Consider the following 19,879-nt stretch of genomic DNA (forward strand, 5'->3'; position numbering starts at 1 on the left):
GTATTTGAAAAGAAACAAGAAAGTACATCTTATTCCGATATCATTTTAAGAACAAATTTGCAAACGAGCCAGAAATATCCTAAACAAAATTTTTAACGATCTGTGTTTTATCCGCTTCTTGTAGCGAAAATAACTCAAAAATATTTCTTTCTACATCTTGTTTTCTTGGTATAAAGCATAGATTCGAATCAAGGTACATAGGACTTCGAAGACATTCCGCACAGAAACTGTGAAGCTCTAATGCAAATGTAGAAATATCATTTCAAGCATGGATGATCTGAAAAGGAACATTCGAATTCAAGATGGGGTGTACTTCGAATTCCCTTCTGCATCCTGGAGATATCTTTGCATTTGGTACTTAAGTAGTTATATGTTCTTTTCCACTTTCAGAGAAAAGAACATTTCGTCTCGTAGGCATAACGTCCTCCACTAGAAACTTTTAGAAGAAAGTTTAATGATCTAAATTTCGTACATTTCCGTTTTATGGCATTTTTCCCCGTGCGTATTCCAATTTTTATCTGTCTAAGTAAACATAATTTTAAAATATGTGATATTCGTGGAACTAGTTTCTCAAAGAAGTTCATGCCAAAAGTGGGAGAGATTTATGAGTACGTATCATTTTTATAACCATATATAGATAAACCTTTATAAACTTTAAATATTTTTAATATTCTCGTATTTGTAACTGTTTTACTGTAGGGAATAGTTGATCATGGCACTCCTGCAAGATTACGTTTGCATTAGGAACTTAATCTTTACTAATAATAAAGCGGAAAGTCTCTCTGTCTGGATGTCTGTAGGATGTCTGTGACGCGCATAGCGCCTAGACCGTGCGGCCGATTTGTATGAAATTTGGCACAAAGTTAGTTTGTAGCATGGGGGTGTGCACCTCGAAGCGATTTTTTGAAAATTCGATTTTTTTTTTCTATTTCAATTTTAAGAACGTTTTCCGGAGCAAAATTATCATAAGACGGACGAGTAAATAACGAAATTATTATGATGTGGAATGGGAAAGCGAATGAACATAGCCAATTGGCGAGAAATTCGTCATCCAATTTTTGTAAATATACAGGCGAACCGAATGACCTTTTAATTTTCAACTACGGGCAAAGCCGTGCGGGTACCACTAGTAGTTAATTAAGATGCCTGCCATAATATTTTGATGTTCAGAATATACGAGTATTTACCCTCCCTGTATCTGTTTCTCACTCGTCTTACAAAAAAAGAAAAGTTAACAAAAATGATAAAGCTGATTGATCTTCACTTGAATTACGTTGTATCAAAACGTTATGTTCTTCGACGATCATCTTTACTAATAATAAAGCTGAAAGTCTCTCTGTCTGGATGTCCGGAGGATGTCTGTAGGATGTCTGGATCTCTGTGACGCGCATAGCGCCTAGACCGTTTGGCCGATTTTCATGAAATTTGGCACAAAGTTAGTTTGTAGCATGGGGGTGTGCACCTCGAAGCGATTTTTTGAAAATTCGATGTGATTCTTTTTCTCTTCTGATTTTAAGAACAAAACTATCATAAGATGGACGAGTAGATTACGAAATTATCATAACGTGGAACTTCAACATGGGCACAATCCAATTGGCGAGAAAATTCTCCATACATTATTTGTAAATATACATGCGAACCAAAAGATCTTTTAATTTTTTTATTACGGGCAAAGCCGTGCAGGTACCACTAGTTACTAATAATAAAGCTCTAAGTCTTTCTATCTGCATGTTTGTAGGATGTCTGGATCTCTGTGACGCGCATAGCGCCTAGACCGTTCGGCCAATTCCATGAAATTTGGCACAAAGTTAGTTTGTAGCATGGGGGTGTGCACCTCGAAGCGATTTTTCGAAAATTCGATTTTCTTCTTTTTCTATTTCAATTTTAAGAACATTTTCCGGAGCAAAATTATCATAAGACGACGAGTAAATTATGAAATTATCATGACGTGGAATGGGAGAGCGAATGAACATAGCCGATTGGCGAGAAATTCGTCATCCATTGTTTGTACATATACAGAATGAACTTTTAATTTTCAACTACGGGAAAAGCCATGCGGGTACCACTAGTAGTTAATAAAGATGCTTGCCATAATATTTTGATGTTCAGAATATACGAGTATTTATCCTCCCTGTATCTATCCCTCACCCGTCTTACAAAAAAGAAAAGTAAACAAAAATGATAAAGCTGATTGATCTTCTTGGAATTACGTTATATCAAAATGATATGCTCTACGACGATGATAGAAAACAAACTAAAAGAAAAAGATATTCTCAACAAGGAGGATTGAGTACAGTTGATATAGTGCTAAGAATATACAAAAACACTAAATTTCGAGTACGTATGATGCAGTGAGAAACAAAGGTATGGAAGTGGACATTTTACAGTTTTGAGTAAAACTCGGTTAAAAAATGTCGATCCTATGTAGGCTTTCATTAAAACGTTTTCCTAAATCATGCTGTATAGCATCACCTATCAGAGCTACAAGTACTGTACTCAAAGCTTGCTCGGTTTGCTATGCGTTTTTTCTTATATCATTTGGAAGCGGCGAACGCTCTCGTAACAAAATTTTAATAATCCGTAAGTTAAGTAAAAACAAAGCTTTGCTATACTGCCGTGTGCAGGTAAAGGGCAGTAACTGCAATTTTTTTCACTTTTCATTTTTTTTTGCATTTTTGTCATCTATTGTACGTTATCTTTATTGTACAAGCTCGCTTTTTTGGTTTCCGCCGAAAGAAAAGCGCGAAAAAGACGTCTAATTCCGACATTTCCCTATTATTAGTACTGAATATACCACATTTTTATTCAATATCTCGAAAACTCATTTCTGCAGATACTGCCGTTTACCTGCACACGGCAGTATAGTGAAGATGGTTTGTAAATCGATTTCGATAGTTTGAGTTCAAAATATTTCTTCAATACATTTAAATGAACCTCTTTTTTAACTAAACTTATGTATAAAATTTTTGGTTTTTTTTTATTAACCTCTTTTCTACACATTTCTCTCCCACGACATTATTTTACAACACGTTAATGAGGTATATCTTAACAGCTAATTATCATCAACGACAAGTGGTATTCCGGATGAGCCATTCTATTATTTTTTCATTTCTTCTGATAGAAAGTAGAATTTTTAGAATGTTTACTCTTTAATATATCTACTATTAGCGGCGCCGGCACGGCTTTGCCCGTAGTAGAACATTAATAGGTTCGCCTGTATATTTACAAATAACGGGTTATGAATTTCGCGCCAATTTGCTGTGTTTATTTGCTCGGCCATGTTACGGTTTCACGTTATGATAATTTGTAATTTACTGGTCCAGGTAATGATAATTTGTCAGGTAAAATGTTCTTAAATTTGGAATAGAAAAATAACAAAATCGAATTTTCGAAAAATCGCTTCGAGGTGCTCACCCCCATGAAACAAGCTAAATTTGTGCCAAATTCCAAGAAAATAGGCCAAACAGTCTAGGCGCTATGCGCGTCACAGATATCCAGACAGAAATTCAGACAGAAATCCAGACAGAGACTTTCAGCTCTATTATTAGTAGAGAAATTAACTACTTTAAATACTAGTAAAATGACTAAACATAATGAAAGCACACATGTAAAACAGGGCTTAATTTACATCTCATGTATTTGTTCTATAATTAGCAAATTTATGACCACTCCGACTCACAGACTTCGGAAATGTTTTATTACATTGAAATGTGATTCAAAACGACAGTGCCTTTATTTGATACAAAAGAAGGCTCCTCAAAAAGTTTTTAAAACAAACTATTGAACATTATTCAGATTATGTGTTGCAAATATTTCTAAAGATTATCTTTTCTGAGTTACGAAACAGCTATGCATTATGATAGTTTAATTGAAAATACGCTTATTTAATTGCCTTATCTTTACTAATAATAAAGCAGAAAGTCTCTCTGTCCGGAGGATGTCTGGATCTCTGTGACGTGTAGACCGTTTGGCCGATTTTCATGAAATTTGGCACAAAGTTAATTTCTAACATGGGAGAGTGCACTTGGAAGCGATTTTTTGAAAATTCGATATGGTTCTTTTTCTATTCCAATTTTAAGAACAAAAATATCATAAGATGGACGAGTAAATTACGAATTTATCATAATGTGGAACCGTAACATGGGCACAAGTCAACTGGCGAGAAAATTCACCATACATTATTATAAAATATACAGGAGAACCAAAAGACCTTTTAATTTTTCTACTACGGACAAAGCCGTGCGGGTACCACTAGTACTTTATAGTTGCAAAAATATTTACCCAAAACACCAGATTCTGATCAAAATGTTAAAATAATTTGACCCAGTAATTTTCATGAAAAAAATATCACCTCCCCACTCATTAGTATTTAAATGATCCAAAGTCGGGGATCCTCTGCTAAAGCTCATTCTGAGGCAATCAATCTGTCTTTAATATTTCCTCATCTTTGAAAATAATTACTGGTTCAGCAAACACTTACCAAGTTTAAAATGGTATTAGCGATTCTCATCAGTTAAGCATCCATAATTTGCTAATGACAGGATTACGTAGTAGGCGGTGGGTATCGAAGGCTGTAATGATAATGAACACAGCTGAGAATAATTTATTGATTAGTTTCTGACTCCAGCTTTGTCCCAGGTGTTAATTGATGCCCTAAATGCGTGTGCCACGGAGGTTTCAGGCAACTTTGCAAAAGGTGTCTTAATGCCTGAAAATGTTAAAAGTCAAAATTAAATGCAGAGGAAATCGAAAACTATTTATTATTTACTAATGATACCCGCACGCCTTTGCCCGTAATAGAAAAATTAAAAGATCTTTTGGTTCGCCTGTATATTTACCAATAATGTATGGTGGATTTTCTCGCCAGTTGGCTTGTACCCATCTTACGGTTCCACGTTATGATAATTTCGTAATTTACTCGTCCATCTTATGATATTTTTTTCTTAAAATTGGAATAGAAAAAGAACCACATCGAATTTTCGAAAAATCGCTTCGAGGTGCACACCCCCATGCTACATACTAACTTTGTGCCAAATTTCATGAAAATCGGCCGAACGGTTTAGGAGCTATGCGCGTCACAAACATCCTACAGACATCCTCCAGACATCCAGACATCCTCCGGACAGAGAGACTTTCAGCTTTATTATTAGTAAAGAAGATAAAGATAAAGATTCTTTCCCATTTTATTAAATTTCTGTGAAAAATGGGCTTAAAATTGGAATAGAAAAAGAACAAAATCGAATTTTCGAAAAAGCGCTTCTAGGTGCACACCCTTATGCTACATACTAACTTTGTGCCAAATTTCCTGAAAATCGGCCGAACGGTCTAGGCGCTATGCGCGTCACAGACATCCTACAGACATCCAGACATCCTCCAGACAGAGTTCCAATATTTCTCGATTCAATATTTCTCGACAACACAAATAAAATTAGTTAGTGCAGAGCAGTCGTCTAGCGTCCATGACTTGTCCAGAGTTGCATAAAGTGCAAGTCGGGGAATCCTTCAGGTGAAAGCGGAACAAATACGCATTGAGACAATCGTGTCCTGTTAAAAGTAAAGGGTGTCCCAAAATTAACGCAAGATTTGAATTTGCCACCATTTTTTCCATAAATTGTTGGCAGCCATGAAAAAAGAACAATTTGACAGTTGAGAGTTTAGGGTTAGTAAAAATGGGGTGTTATTGTACCATACAGCTAGAGAGAGAGTGAAACATTTCAATTACTGCATAAGGCATTTCCTAGTCGCGTACTCTCTCATTTCGGTCATCGGAATTGGCACCCTAGATCGTGTGATTTAACATTTTTAAATTTCTTCTTATGGGGTTATTTGAATTCAAAGGTCTATGTCAACAAGCCCGCAACCACCCGTGCATTACCGTGTTGCGATACCGAGCGCCAATAACAGTATTTGCTTGACCAGCCTCAACTTTCATTATTTTTGAAACAATTGTTCAATAATGAAAGCGCGTTATTGTATCGTATAACGCTCCATTTTTGTTTACCCTAAACTCTCAGCTGTCAAATTGTTCTTTTTTCAGGGTTGCCAACCATTTATTGCAAAAAACTTTTTAACAAAAAAATTGAACCGCCGAAAAAACTGAAAAGCAAAAAATAATAAACCATTTTAATTAAACCTTAATAACTAAGTTCTTAAACTGATGTAAGTATACCTAAGTATATATTTTTGTAATAATTTAGAGTTTTTAATTAACCTTAATAACTCAGTTCTTAAATTAATGTAAGTATACCTAAGTAGTTTTGAGTCGGTGCCAAACAAGCAAATTAATTATTTTTGTAAAGAGTGAGGCGCAGCGGTGGCGTATGGCGACACGCCCCTTCGCCGGAAAATGCCGAGCGTTCACGAAGTTAAACCCGAACGTCGTCGAGTGGTCTCGAAGAAGCACGTGTCGAGTATTTGGCTGCTACTGAGCTTTTCGCTCATATACAACAGTCAAAATGTTTTTATCATTGTTCATCATACTGAAGAAGGATTTCTCATCTTGTTAAAAGCTCAAATAAATGGTTTTGTGGGTCATAGTATTATTCAGCGTAAGTATGGCATAACAACTGTAGCCGTTAATTGCATACATGATCCTGAAGATTTTTCTCACTGGTTGTTTGCCTCTCTCGTGCGAGGTCCCAAAGGTTTCAAAGCTCCAACGAGAGGTACTTTTTGTTGTATACGATCTACTAGTATTCATGATTTAATGATGGCGTGTGGAGGGAGCATTTTTTGAAACATTTATGTTTATCGCCGGACATTTCACATTACATTGCTAATTTTATTTGGTTATTTCTTTAAATTTAGGTAATTTAGGGATCTTTGTTTATTTATTGTTTGGCACCGACTCAAAACTACTTAGGTATACTTACATTAATTTAAGAACTGAGTTATTAAGGTTAATTAAAAACTCTAAATTATTACAAAAATATATACTTAGGTATACTTACATCAGTTTAAGAACTTAGTTATTAAGGTTTAATTAAAATGGTTTATTATTTTTTGCTTTTCAGTTTTTTCGGCGGTTCAATTTTTTTGTTAAAAAGTTTTTATTTTATAATTTTTTGTGGCTATAAGCTACTAATGTGGCTATAATCTGTATGCTTATATTTTTGATTACTTTTAAAATAGCTACCTACCTTACTTTAGCTATTAACATATATATATATATATATATATATATATATATATATATATATATATATATATATATATATATATAATCGTATTTTAACAATTATCAGTTGTGTTATATAAATAATTTTAAAAAAGCAGGCTTTATATACTAACATTGGTAGGCCTACAAAAAATGCTGCTCGGATGAGGAAAAGATGTTTAGAAGAATCTATTAATGAGAAAGAAAAAAGGTTGGAAGCAAACAGAAAGAGGATTACATTAACACGTTCACAGGAGAGTTTAGGTCAGCGCGAGGAAAGACTGTCCAGAATGAGAAGCTACAATAACGATAGGTTATTGCAAGAAAGTAATAAGCAGCGCGCTCGTCGTTTAGATATGATAAGAGAGCGACTTTCAAATGAGAGTGAAGAGCAACGCGCTCATCGTTTAGATCTGATAAGAGAGCGACTTTCAAATGAGAGTGAAGAGCAACGCGCTCATCGTTTAGATCTGATAAGAGAGCGAGTTTCAAATGAAATTGAGGACGAGCGTATGCTGCGTTTGGATGCTGCTCGTAACCGTTCAGCAATGGTGGTACTTCACGAATCTTCCGAGGAGAGAACTAATCGTCTGAGCGCCATGCGACAAGCAGCTCGCGATCGAAGAAACCAGTGTAACGCAGAAAACTTTAAGAAATCAATTAATGTTTATGCTGACTTGTCGTGTTCAATATGCAAAAAAAATTTGTATCCTCAGCAACGTAGGAAATTGCAAACTAAAAATTTAGGCTCTATTTTGCCTAACGAACTGGTAGCTTTAGGTAATATAATTACTTGTTCACGATGCTCAAACAATATTAAAAAACATAAAACTCCACCCCAGGCCTATTGGAACAAAATGTCGGTAGCTGCAATACCTACAGAAATTGATGAGTTATCGGAAATTGAGAAACGTTTTATTTGCAGAGTAGTGCCATTTCTTAAAATAATAAAAGTTCAAAATCGTTTGAGCCAAGACTGGTGCAAAGGGCTGGCAATCCTTTTTGCTCAGGATGTGGTCGAGCTGGCGGAACAACTTCCGCTTGAACCTAATCAAACTGCATTAGTGCTCGTAGTAGAAAGTCGTAAAAATTTAGAACATTCTAGGGAGTTTCAAATTGATATAGGTAAACTTCAAGTGGCATTGCAGTGGCTCCTAAAGAATAATGCACTGTATAAAGATGTTCGTGTGCATTTTCCTACTGTGATCGATATTTCTACGATAACACAAATTGCTGACGAATTTGCATTTTGTCATCTATTGTACGTTAGCTTTGTTGTACAAACTAACTTATTTGGTTTCCGCTGAAAAAAATATATAACTCCAACATTTTCTTATTGTTAGTACTACTGAATCCAACACACATTTCTTCAATTATCTCGAAAACTCATTTCTGCAGATACTGCCGCTTACCTGCCCACGGCAGTACACACGAGAGACATACAGGTCTGAAGCTCATTCATTGTGAGCTTTTTTTTTTTTTTTGTAATACCCAACTCAGAATCAAAAAATCTTGGAGTAAACAACTAATCACCCCCTCTCCCGCCCTTAGGGTAGGAATTTTTCCCTCAAATTTATAGGGGAATTACTTCAGGCTATACCCTTTCTAATAAAAAAAGAATATTCAAAATCGGACTATTCTGTAAAAAGTTATGTGTGGTCATACATTAAAAAAAGAAGAAAAAATATACGTGTCGACTTGAGAACCTCCTCCGTTTTTTCGTCGGTTAAAAATAGTATGTCACCATCACTAAACTTCGCCCTATTTTTTCATACAAATCCTGAACATAAAAAATGTTTGACGACTGGCACTGAAAACTAACCCTAATCACAAGTACCAGAGATTGAGAGGTCTACACTGCCGTGTGCAGGTAAAGGGCTATTACTGCATTTTTATCTTTTTTTTTTTTTTTTTTTGCATTTTGTCATCATTGTTTGTACGTTAGCTTTGTTGTACAAATTAACTTATTTGTTTTCCGCTAAAAGAAATATAATTCCAACATTTCCCAGTTGATAGTACTGAATCCAGCGCACAATTCTTCAAATATCTCGAAAACTCATTTCTGCAGATACTGTCGCTTACCTGCTCAAGAGAGTACACACGAGAGACATACAAGTCTGCATCTCATTCATCGTGAGGTTTTTTTTTTTTTTTTTGTTATACCCAATTCAGCATCAAAAAATCTTAGAGTGAACTACTAATCGCCCCCCTTTCCCCACCCTTAGGGAAGGATTTTTTCCCTCAAATTTATATAGGAACAACTTCAGGCTATACCCTTTCCAATAAAAAAAAGAATATTCTAAATCGGACTATTCTGTAAAAAGTTATGTGTGGTCATATATAAAAAAATCTGTGAGTGAACAACAAATCTCCCCCTTTTCCCACCCTTAGGTTAGGAATTTTTTCTCCAAATTTATATGAGACCAACTTTAGGGTATAACCTTTCCAATAAAAAAAGAATTATCAAAATCGGACTATTTTGTAAAAAGTTATGTGTGGTCATACATTAAAAATCTGTGAGTGAACAACAAATCAACCCCCTTTTCCCACCCTTAGGGTAGGATTTTTTTTTCAAAATTTTTATGGGACCACCTTCGGGGTATACCCTTTCCAATAAAAAAAGAATTATCAAAATCAGACTGTTCTGTAAAAAGTTATGCGTGGTCATACATTAAAAAAAAAAAAAAAAATATACGTGTCGAATTGAGAACCTCCTCCGTTTTTTCGTCGGTTAAAAATGGCGGCAAATTCAAATCTTGCGTTAATTTTGGGACACCCTTTATAAAAGCAGCCACAGGAAATCGGAAACTTAAATTTTGCTTCAATACTAGTAAACTGCAGTGGCCACGAAGAAATAAAATTTTCTGTAAAATAAGTTGAGTTAATTTTAACAAGACTCTTCTGTAATAGCAGTTGTTACACTTATGCATATTTATATTTTAAAAAATTGCTGGTTGATAACTCTTTATCAACAGTTTGGCTTTATGATGACGATATAATCATGATCTAGCTCATTTTTGCTATCCTACAAAGAAAACTGAGGAGTTTGTCTTATTGATTTATAGCCTTATTTGATGCAGCCACCTTAGTTAAAGTTTGAAGTATTTTCTTCCAAGTGTCAATTGCATCGGATATACGCTACCACGCGCCAATGTTAGAGTCTTGTTTTGAGAAATGACATTATAATAAAATTAAATTCTTCAATTTTCATTTCGTTATTCTTTTATTTTTCTTTTCAAATTTTTGAGATGCACCACTATAATTGCCCAGTCCAGTCGTGGAAAAGACTAACGTGTTTTTAGATGATCTAAAGTTTGTAAACGGGAAGATAAGCTCTGGTGGTTTTTGTTGTTTTATTGTAATATGATGCTTCGTCTCTTTCGCAGTTTTTTTCGTTTTCTGATATAATATTTTTTTTTCTCCAAATAAAAATATACAACTACTTTCATATTTTTGTTTATACGTTTTCTAAATAAGATAATTTTGAAGTGTTTTTAATTATTATACAATTGAAAAATCTCCTTTGCGGTTTAGTGACAATACATGAGCGAACTTATCGACCAGTATCATATGTATGATGAGAGAAATATCGTATTAATTAAGAAATATTTAATAAGGTCAGTTTTAATTGCCTTGACTCTGTTGCAAAAAAAAGTGTCTGACTTAGTGAAAAAAACAAATACGTAAAATAAAGCAAAAGTTTCGATTCTAAAATTAAAAAAAATAGTTTATTGTGTACTTTTTTATATGTATTATTGAGCAATCACGATTCCTTATTGCTTTCATTTGAGTGTTTTGAGGTCCTATCATTTTATTTTCCCCCCGCCACCCTCTGCAGCATCACGGCTGACCGACTCCTCACGATTTTACTCCTCTAGCGAAAACAGTATCCAGGTTTCGTCAATATCCTACACTTACACGCATACATACACGCACCTACAGACACACACACATATACATGTATACACCTACACAAACAAACACGTACACACACATACATACACACACACCTACACTCACATACACACACAAGAACCCACACATTCATGCCTGCACACAGACACAAACACATATGCCCACACACACATATCCCCCCCACACACCTACAAGCATACACACATGCCTACACACACATACCCCTACACACAAACACACATATCCCCCCCCCCCAACACACAGACGCCTACATACACACACGCACTCGTGATTGCGAAAAACATAATTTGAATTCAAGATGACCAAGTTCTAATTATTATTATTTTTCTATAATTATGTTGCCTTCATCACTTATTCTGCAACAATACCAATACAGTTGGCTCTCTGTTTAACGACGCTCTATTTATCGACTTTCTCTATTTAACGACGGCTTTTCAGGGTCCCAGATGGTCCACTATAGTGTTAAACGCATTCTATTTAAGGACGATTTCTAATTAAGGACGATTTTTTGTAGTCCCTTGAAAGTCATTAAACAGAGAGTCAACTGTATTTCCTATTGCACCTATGCTTGTTTTAATACAATGCATTAGTTTCAAAACTTCCCGCTTAGTACGTAAAAGCAATTATAATTTTTGTCGGGAATACAAAATAAATATTATCAATTCATCCGCTGATTTAATGCTTCAAACAATCCTCCGCGTAAAAGAAAACCAACTTCGCCACAAGTGTGTTTCTTTTCCAGTGAAATTTAAATCACTCGTGTAGCATAGACACAGGAAAACAGGCTTAAGACTGAGTTGATTATTTATCTTTGTTCCAGAACCACATGCGTCCACCCTGCCTCGAATAACGTTCCATCAGCCCCAGGTGCGAACAGAGGAGGGATCAACAACACAACTGCCTTGTGTAGCGCAGGGAAGCCCACCACCGACTTATAGGTAAGATGATTAAAAACAATCTGTTGATCTTAGAAACTTTGTTTAAAGGAACAGCCTTGAGAAATTGATTGTTGCTTCAATACCATAGCACAGCAAGAAAATGTATTAGAATACAGTGCAAACTATACGCTTTTTTTACGAGATTAGTTTTTTTTTCTTTCAGTAGTTTTGTTTTGTTTTCTACACAGGACATTATTTTATTTCTTCGTTTGGTGCACTGTCTTTCAGAAAAAATAGTTCTTCGTTTACACCTTTGTTCAAGGTATAAATTCGAGTGTTATGTCACTTCCTCTCTCCTTTTTTTTTTTTTTTGTACCTGAGTAAAAAAAATCCTGTATTGCACATAAAATGAAAGGCATTGTGGTATAATAAACATTAGATTCCTTCTTTTCATTCTTTTTGAATTTCGCGCAAGCGATTTTGTTTCTTTTCTCTTCGGAGCTTTTTTTTTTTTTTTAATATTTATATATGAAGGTTCTATAATATGGGCTAACACGACAGGCATCATGCTGTGATACTTAATGAATATCTTACCACATGTGTAATGAAACAAAAACATTGGAAACATTTTTTTTTTAAAGATTTTTCTTTTCTAAACCGTGGCACGTTTCCCGCATGTTCAGGGTAAGACTCTGCACTTGTGTGACAGCTATGCACTGCCGGGGATGCGAACTTAATTACACAATAAGTACCTGAAATGTTATTTATAACATAAAAACAAAAATAACCTCACTTATTTTGATGAAATGAACTTAATATTGTTTGAACATTCTTTACTACCCTATGATCCGTTTTGGGTTCTTCATTAAAATCAAATTCTTCACTTATTTATTTATTTTGTTTCATTTGCAATTACCTGGCAAAGTCTTGAAATAAGATACACTCAAACCTGTTTTTGCACGGTGGATAGGGACCATATAAAAACCCGCATAAGAAATCATTCAAGGGGAATAAGGACCTTTAACCTTCAAAATTTTTGATTTTCTGGAAAAAATATATGTTATGCATAATTTATTTCTGAACAATTTGATACCTAATTTATTACCATACGCCAAAAACTTTTCAAGTTATCGTAAAAATGCTTTAACTTTCCCCATAGAGATTTGTGTTAACAGCAGCTGTTAAAGCCTCTTTTTCTCAGGTGCCGGTTTCTTCGGTTTTCTCGTTTTGCCGCATGATATCTCAGAAAGTTTCTTATATATATCCTTAAAACTGTTCATGCATGTTTGTCTGGTATATTTTTATGATCTGAACCTAAATTTCAACTAAAAATGAAAGTTAATATTTAAAAACAAAATATTTTAGCACAAAAATTTGGAAATTTTTGATATTAACTTATGAAATTTCAAAGAAATAAATAAATAATTAAAAAAAAATAAATTTAGGTTCAGGTCATAAATATAAATCAGATAAACATACACGGAAATATAAAAAAACTTTCTGAGATATCATGCTTGCAAAACGAGAAAACAGAAGAAACCGCCCCCTGAGAAAAAGAGGCTTTAACAGCTGCTGTTAACATAAATCTCTATAGGGAATATTTACGCATTTTTACGATAACTCGAAAAGTTTTTGGCGTATGGTAACAAATAAGGTATCAAATTGTTCAGAATGAAATTATGCATAACATATATTTTTTCCAGAAAATCGAAAATTTTGAAGGTTAAAGGTCCTTAGCCCCCCAAAACATCACAGGCAGCGATAAAAAAAAAAGAGTTTTCGCAACGCAGTAAAAAAAAATAATAAAAATACAATGCGGTAGATAGAAACTTTGAATTCAAAAACGGGTTCCCAGAAACCCAGAAGCATGTGTAATTTGTTTATTTGCGCTAAAAATGTTGGATATTTCGCGTTAATTCTCGGAATAAAGGTATGCATTTATTTCTTAACTAGGAAGGGCTTCTTTTAACGAATTCAAGACATCGAATTTACTTTGAATCTAGCCAAACTTTTATAATCTGGTTTGCAAAGTGCACAAGCGAACATTTTTTAAAAAGCATATTCTCATATTTTCTTATTTTAGACTTGTAAATTTTGTAGTGTGACAACGCGCGCATTCTCTTGTGATAAGCTGCTTCGAAATCACTTTCGTTACTCGGGGGCCTCCCGAACTGCATTTTTAGGACGACGGAAAAATTTCAATTTGCCGAATGGAACTTCAAATTTAACTGAGTGAAGATCAATGTGCCGAATAGAACTCGAAATTTTGCCGAATAGAACTCCAAATTTCGCCGAAAGATGAAAATTTTGCTGAATCTTCAGATAAAATTTGCCGATCAAGGAATTTTTTTAGAAGTCACAGTGACTTACCGTGTCCTCCCATTGGGCATCCCTGTCGTTTCTTGGGGATACTACCTCGCACTCGTAAATAAATAATTTCGGCAATGTCAAATCTAATTGACAGTGTCATATACCCCACAAAAAAAATTGAATTTTGACCTCTTGAATTCAAATTATGTTTTTCGCGATCACGAGTGTGTGTGTGTGTATGTAGGCGTGTGTGTTTATGTATGTGCGGGGGTATGTGCGTTTGTGTGTGGGTGGGTATGTGTGCTTGTGTGTGGTGGGGAATGTGTATGTGTGTATAGGCATATGTGTTTGTGTCTCTGTGCAGGCATGAGTGTGATGAGTGTGTGTGTATGTGTAGGTGTCTGTATGTATGCTGTATGTATGCGTGTGTGTGTATGTACGTGTTTGTGTGTGTATGTGTTTGTGCATATGTGTAGGCGTATGTATTTGCGTGTGCGCGTGTGTGTGTGTAGTTGTGTATGTATGCGCGTGTGTGTAGCATATGGATGTAACCTGGAGACGGTTTTCGCTAGAGGAGCAGCATCGTGAAGATCCGGTAGACATGGATGCTGCAGAGGGTGCTGGCGGGAAAATAAAATGATAGCACCTAAAAACAGTCAAGTGAAAACAATAAGCAATCGTGATTGCTCAAAAAAAAAAAAAACGCACAAAAATAGCAGTATTTTATTTGGTATTCTTTAGGAATGGCGGAATTACATTGCAAGGAACTAGCTCTAGAGAACTGCTTCATGCTACAGCATAATTATTCTGCATGCTGTAATTCCTTTATGGCAGTCTGTTTACATTGACTACTATACTTCATGAAATTGCGTCCTTTTGCGTTGTGATTTTGGCACCAGCTCTTCAATATTATCCGATGTCTGGAACAAATCATCTCGGAAGCCCTAGTTGTTAAGAAAAAACTCAAAGAAGTCCATAACATTATCCAACCCGCAAAAACTACTGCAGTAATATACAATTTAGTAACGTAGCAAAATAAAACATGGTTGGACATAGTTCAGTTTTAGTATTTGCGGTATCCCGTGAATAGGAACTGCAGTAGGTATCTCGGAACGTGGTGCGATATGTATCCCATAGTACACGGCTAAGAAGCCTCACATAGCAGTGACCTGCCCTTGCGAAGAAGAACGTCGTATTCATACACACAGTACTCTATACCAAACGGATATAGCTATTTGCTTTACAAGCCTCTAACATCAGCATGATATATGAATAAAAATACTTTAGTACACAAAGCGGGTGCAAATTTGTGTGATTTGGTACAAGCTTCGGAATAAGTGAACTTATTTTACTAGTGAACTTTTGTTTTTCCTACAGGGCATAGAATGATTGTTCCGTTTGAGGTGGTGCTATTTCAAACCATATGGGAGTACTGTCTTTTAAATTTCTAGTTAACTTTATTCAAAAGTTCAAAATCGTTGCACTAGGCATGATATTGCTTTTGATTTTTAGAGTAAGATAAGAAAAAACGAGCTGATGTGTGCATCACATGACTTCCTTTTACTCCAATTTAATGTCATTTTCTCATTATTGGCAGTTTTTATATGATTGAATAGTTTACTCTCTAAATATCACCAACAATGGCCAAATTGAAACCAGATTTTAAAAAAAAAATTAAATTGCCAAATTTGTCGCCAGGTTGGTGACAAAACTTGGCTACCAAAAGACTGGCGATATATCACCAAGTATTCGCCAAATTATAACACCACTTGAGTTTACTTCGAAATTAACAATGATTTCCCCCCAAAAAAGGGCAAAAGACCCCCTTTGGAGCATACGAAGGCAACCAAAGAGAACGGTGCACAACTAGACCCCACTAGGAGTCTACGTACCAAATTTCAACTTTCTAGGACATTCCGTTCTTGAGTTATGCGACATACATACACACATACGCACATTCTCACATACACTGTAAGAAATTTCACCGTTAGAATACGGTCAGTGACCGGCAGAAAGTGGTCCGGTCACTGCCCGTAAAAATAATATTCTGCCCGTAATCTTTCATGACCGTGAAAATAATAGGTTTGCCCGTAATTTCCTCCCCGTAAAATAAAAGGGGAGCGACCGTAAATTGACAATGTGCCCGTGAAAATTATATTCCTTTTTCTACGGCCACTGCCCGTACATTGACTATATGCCAGTAAAAGCTAGAATTTGTTTTCTACGCCCATTGACCGTAAATTGATATTGCTCCCGTAAAAGCTAAAATTTATTTTCTAGGCCTATTGCCCGTAAATTGATATTGCTCCCGTAAAAGCTAGAATTTATTCTCTACGCCTATTGCCCGTAAATTGATATTACTTCCGTAAAAGCTATAATTCATTTTCTAGGATCACTGCCCGTAAATTGGCGTTATGCTCATAAAACTTTTCTATGGTCACTACCTCTTGTAAATTAACATGATGTTCATAAAAAAATGTCATTCTTTATCGTCATTGCCCATAAATTATTAGGTGCTTTAAAACTTAGTTTATTGTCATATAAGAACCAAGTTATGAATAAAAGTTTTAAGAACACAATAAAATGCAAGTCATTTTTACAATTCAATTAATACGTAAAATGGGCTAACACTGTTAGTAATGCAGTTTGAGGACCCCAGTTGCCAGAATTATAAATATTCTATTAAATGATCTCTAAAAATGAGAATGCATGTTTAAGAGAGAGAAGTATAAAAAGAAATATAGAAAAAATCCCGTGAAATAAGGGAAACTTAACTGAAAAAAAAAAAAAAAACAAATTCAGTAAAGCTTTTTTACTGTATGGATTATAGTAAAATACAACACTTAACATTTTATGTAAAATGCTTACATACACAATAATTTGTTTCATCGCTAAAACACATGTTACCAACATTGGCAACTAGTGTTTTTTTAATGGTTCGTCCATTGCCTTTACTTGTTTGCTAACCTCGTTCATTCAAAGAACATAGAACATTCAAAAAAGTTATATAAATTATTAAAAAACATATTTATACTTCATATTTAAAAAGTTATAAATTAAATTATACATAAATTAAAAACTTGTGCAGTTGACTTCAAAAATAGATTGCATTTTTTACTAGTTAGCATAAACTTATGGATAAATTAATTTTTAAACACCATAAGTATCCATTAAAGGTAAGCATCTCGAAAACAATTTTATCGAGAGAAAGAATTTTAGCTCAAAAATTACCAAAAAAATATGTGAGCATGTCTACATAAGAAATAAGAAGAGACAATATCCAGAAGTGTCAACAATGAAAACAAAGAAGTTAAAACATCAAAAAGTTTTATTTTACACTAATTACAAGTTAAATAACAACATAATTACAAATAAACTTTTTCAGAAGAGAAATTATGGTCAAATTTTTCAAAACTTGGTTGAATCACTTTTTCCAAATCTTTATTCCTTTTGGATCCTTTAGTTCAGTAACTTATCCAAAATATTGCCCTAAAAAGAAATCACCATAAGGAAAATTAAGAATGATTTATTTTTCACACATTTAAAGCAGAGCAGCATTCTCACTAAATGGTGAAAATCAAAATAAAGCATTTTAAAGCACCCTATTTTTTTTCACCCCTTTCTCTGGTTTCATAAGGTTTTCCTCCCTAATATGATGTTCAAAGGATTTTTACATAATTTCCAGGAATCCTAGGAAAAAGACATGCATACATAGAAATAAAGGCTATAATAAAATTAAACAAAAAATTAAGGCTAGATCAAAAGACATCGTAACTGCTAAAATGATAAATATAATATAAATCTTAAGTTTAATGCATAAAAGCTGGTAAACATGTAAATATCGAAAAATTTGTTTCATCAAATCAAACGAGTGACAAAGAAAAGCATTTTTCCAACATCAATTCAAAATATGTGGTCTGTTTTGAAAAGATAACAAAATGAGGTTATGAATATTTAGTGAACATCAATTTCAAAAAAAGAAAGAAACAATGAATCATATTCAATTGAAAACATAAACGATAATGATGATCATTAAGAGATATAATTAAACATAAAGCACTTTGGAGTCTTGCAAAGATCTTGGGGGAAACCTGCAACTGTAGTACAAGTATAAGGGGAAATTTCAGGGAAAAAACATTTTGGAATTTTTAGTGCCAATATGGGCTATTTCCTGACGGGCATCTACAGTATGATAAACACAGATATTGAAAACACCTTTTTTCAGAGCATAAGCATCCAAGCTTTTTGACCCCATACATAGCAGATTTTCTAGTAGAGGGGCTAAGGGGGCCACAAGGGATAAATAAAAATAAAATATTTTATTTCATAAATTTTCATTTGCCCATACATAAATAAAACTTTTAAACAAATTTTATAAATAAAAACATAATATTTGAATAAAACTACTTTTGTTCGCTATAGGAATAATATTGGAGTCTGAGTCCAGTCCTAAAGGATGCATTTGTACAGGTTTAGTATTTGTATTTTTTTTTTTTTTTCCAAGTTCAAAAAGAAAAGTAAAGACAGAAAACATGTTGCATTGTTGGAAGGAAAAAGACAAACTACGGGAATCTTCAGCTCCTTACCCCAAAATAAGAGACTTCCCAGTAAAAGTACTGGTCAAAAATTTTTAAAGCACAAAGAAGCTATCTATGATTAGTTTTTAACGCGAGAAAGAACTGTGATGGAAAAATTTAAGTTTTTTAAATCAATTTCAATTTTCCCCCCACAAATTCTGAAAAAATAGTTTTAAATTTTAAACTTTAAATCTTTTTGGATTTCCTTTTTAATTGAAAACTTATTTCATGCTCAATATCCATATAAATATTCCAATAACAGAAAAATTTTCCCTTGTGTATGTCAGTTGTTCGTTAAAAAAAGATCTATATTCAGTACTTGACCCAGTAGCATGAACTTGGGTTGAGTACTCAGTAATCATCCTAAGTACTATTCAACCACACTAAATTACTGCACTCAATAGTAGGACAATGTTTTCAACCACACATGCACACTGGGTTTTAACATGCATACCCACCAACTTTGAAAAAGCTCTTCGTTTAAATTAGGGATACATTGAATATGCAGTTGATTTTTGGTATACTGCTGGCTATTTGGCACACAAAACCGAATACTTGGTTTGGCTGAATACCTTAATATTTAGTCAGCAATTGAATAGTAAATAACATAAATAGTTGACAATTAGTAGGCAAACAATTTTTTATACCATGAATGTGTATATATAATGAATGTGTATATAGTACTCTAGTACAAACTTCCAACCTGTTATTTACTAATATTATCACATTTGGGTAATTCTTCAGAAAACATAACTTTTGAATGCAAATATTTTTCAATTTCGAAACCTTTTTTCCTTTTTTTTTTCGTTCTTCCATGAAAGTGTTACCTACTAGAAGTAACCATAAACAATGGCCAGCTCAGTTCCAATTATTTTACGTATAAATAAAAAATAAAATAATCCCTTGTTCATAGAAATTAAAATAAAAAAAAAGAAAAAGAACTTTTAGTATTTAAAAATTGAGGCCAATTTAATATCAAAGTGGTAGTTTTGTTAATTGTGCAATCAATCAGCTATTTTAAT

At 34.1% G+C, this 19,879-nt stretch overlaps 1 protein-coding gene across 1 annotated transcript in view; it reads left to right on the plus strand.

Moving 5' to 3' along the window:
* LOC129222418 (cell adhesion molecule Dscam2-like) overlaps positions 1-19,879 on the plus strand; it is a 161,160-nt gene that overhangs the window by 42,972 nt on the left and 98,309 nt on the right. The window contains exon 5 of the mRNA XM_054856929.1: positions 11,913-12,030. Within this exon, the coding sequence (XP_054712904.1) occupies positions 11,913-12,030 (118 nt within the window). The remainder of the gene's footprint in view (positions 1-11,912; positions 12,031-19,879) is intronic.

Source organism: Uloborus diversus, chromosome 5 (genome assembly GCF_026930045.1).
Source record: "Uloborus diversus isolate 005 chromosome 5, Udiv.v.3.1, whole genome shotgun sequence".
NCBI classification, from domain to species: Eukaryota; Metazoa; Arthropoda; class Arachnida; order Araneae; family Uloboridae; genus Uloborus; species Uloborus diversus.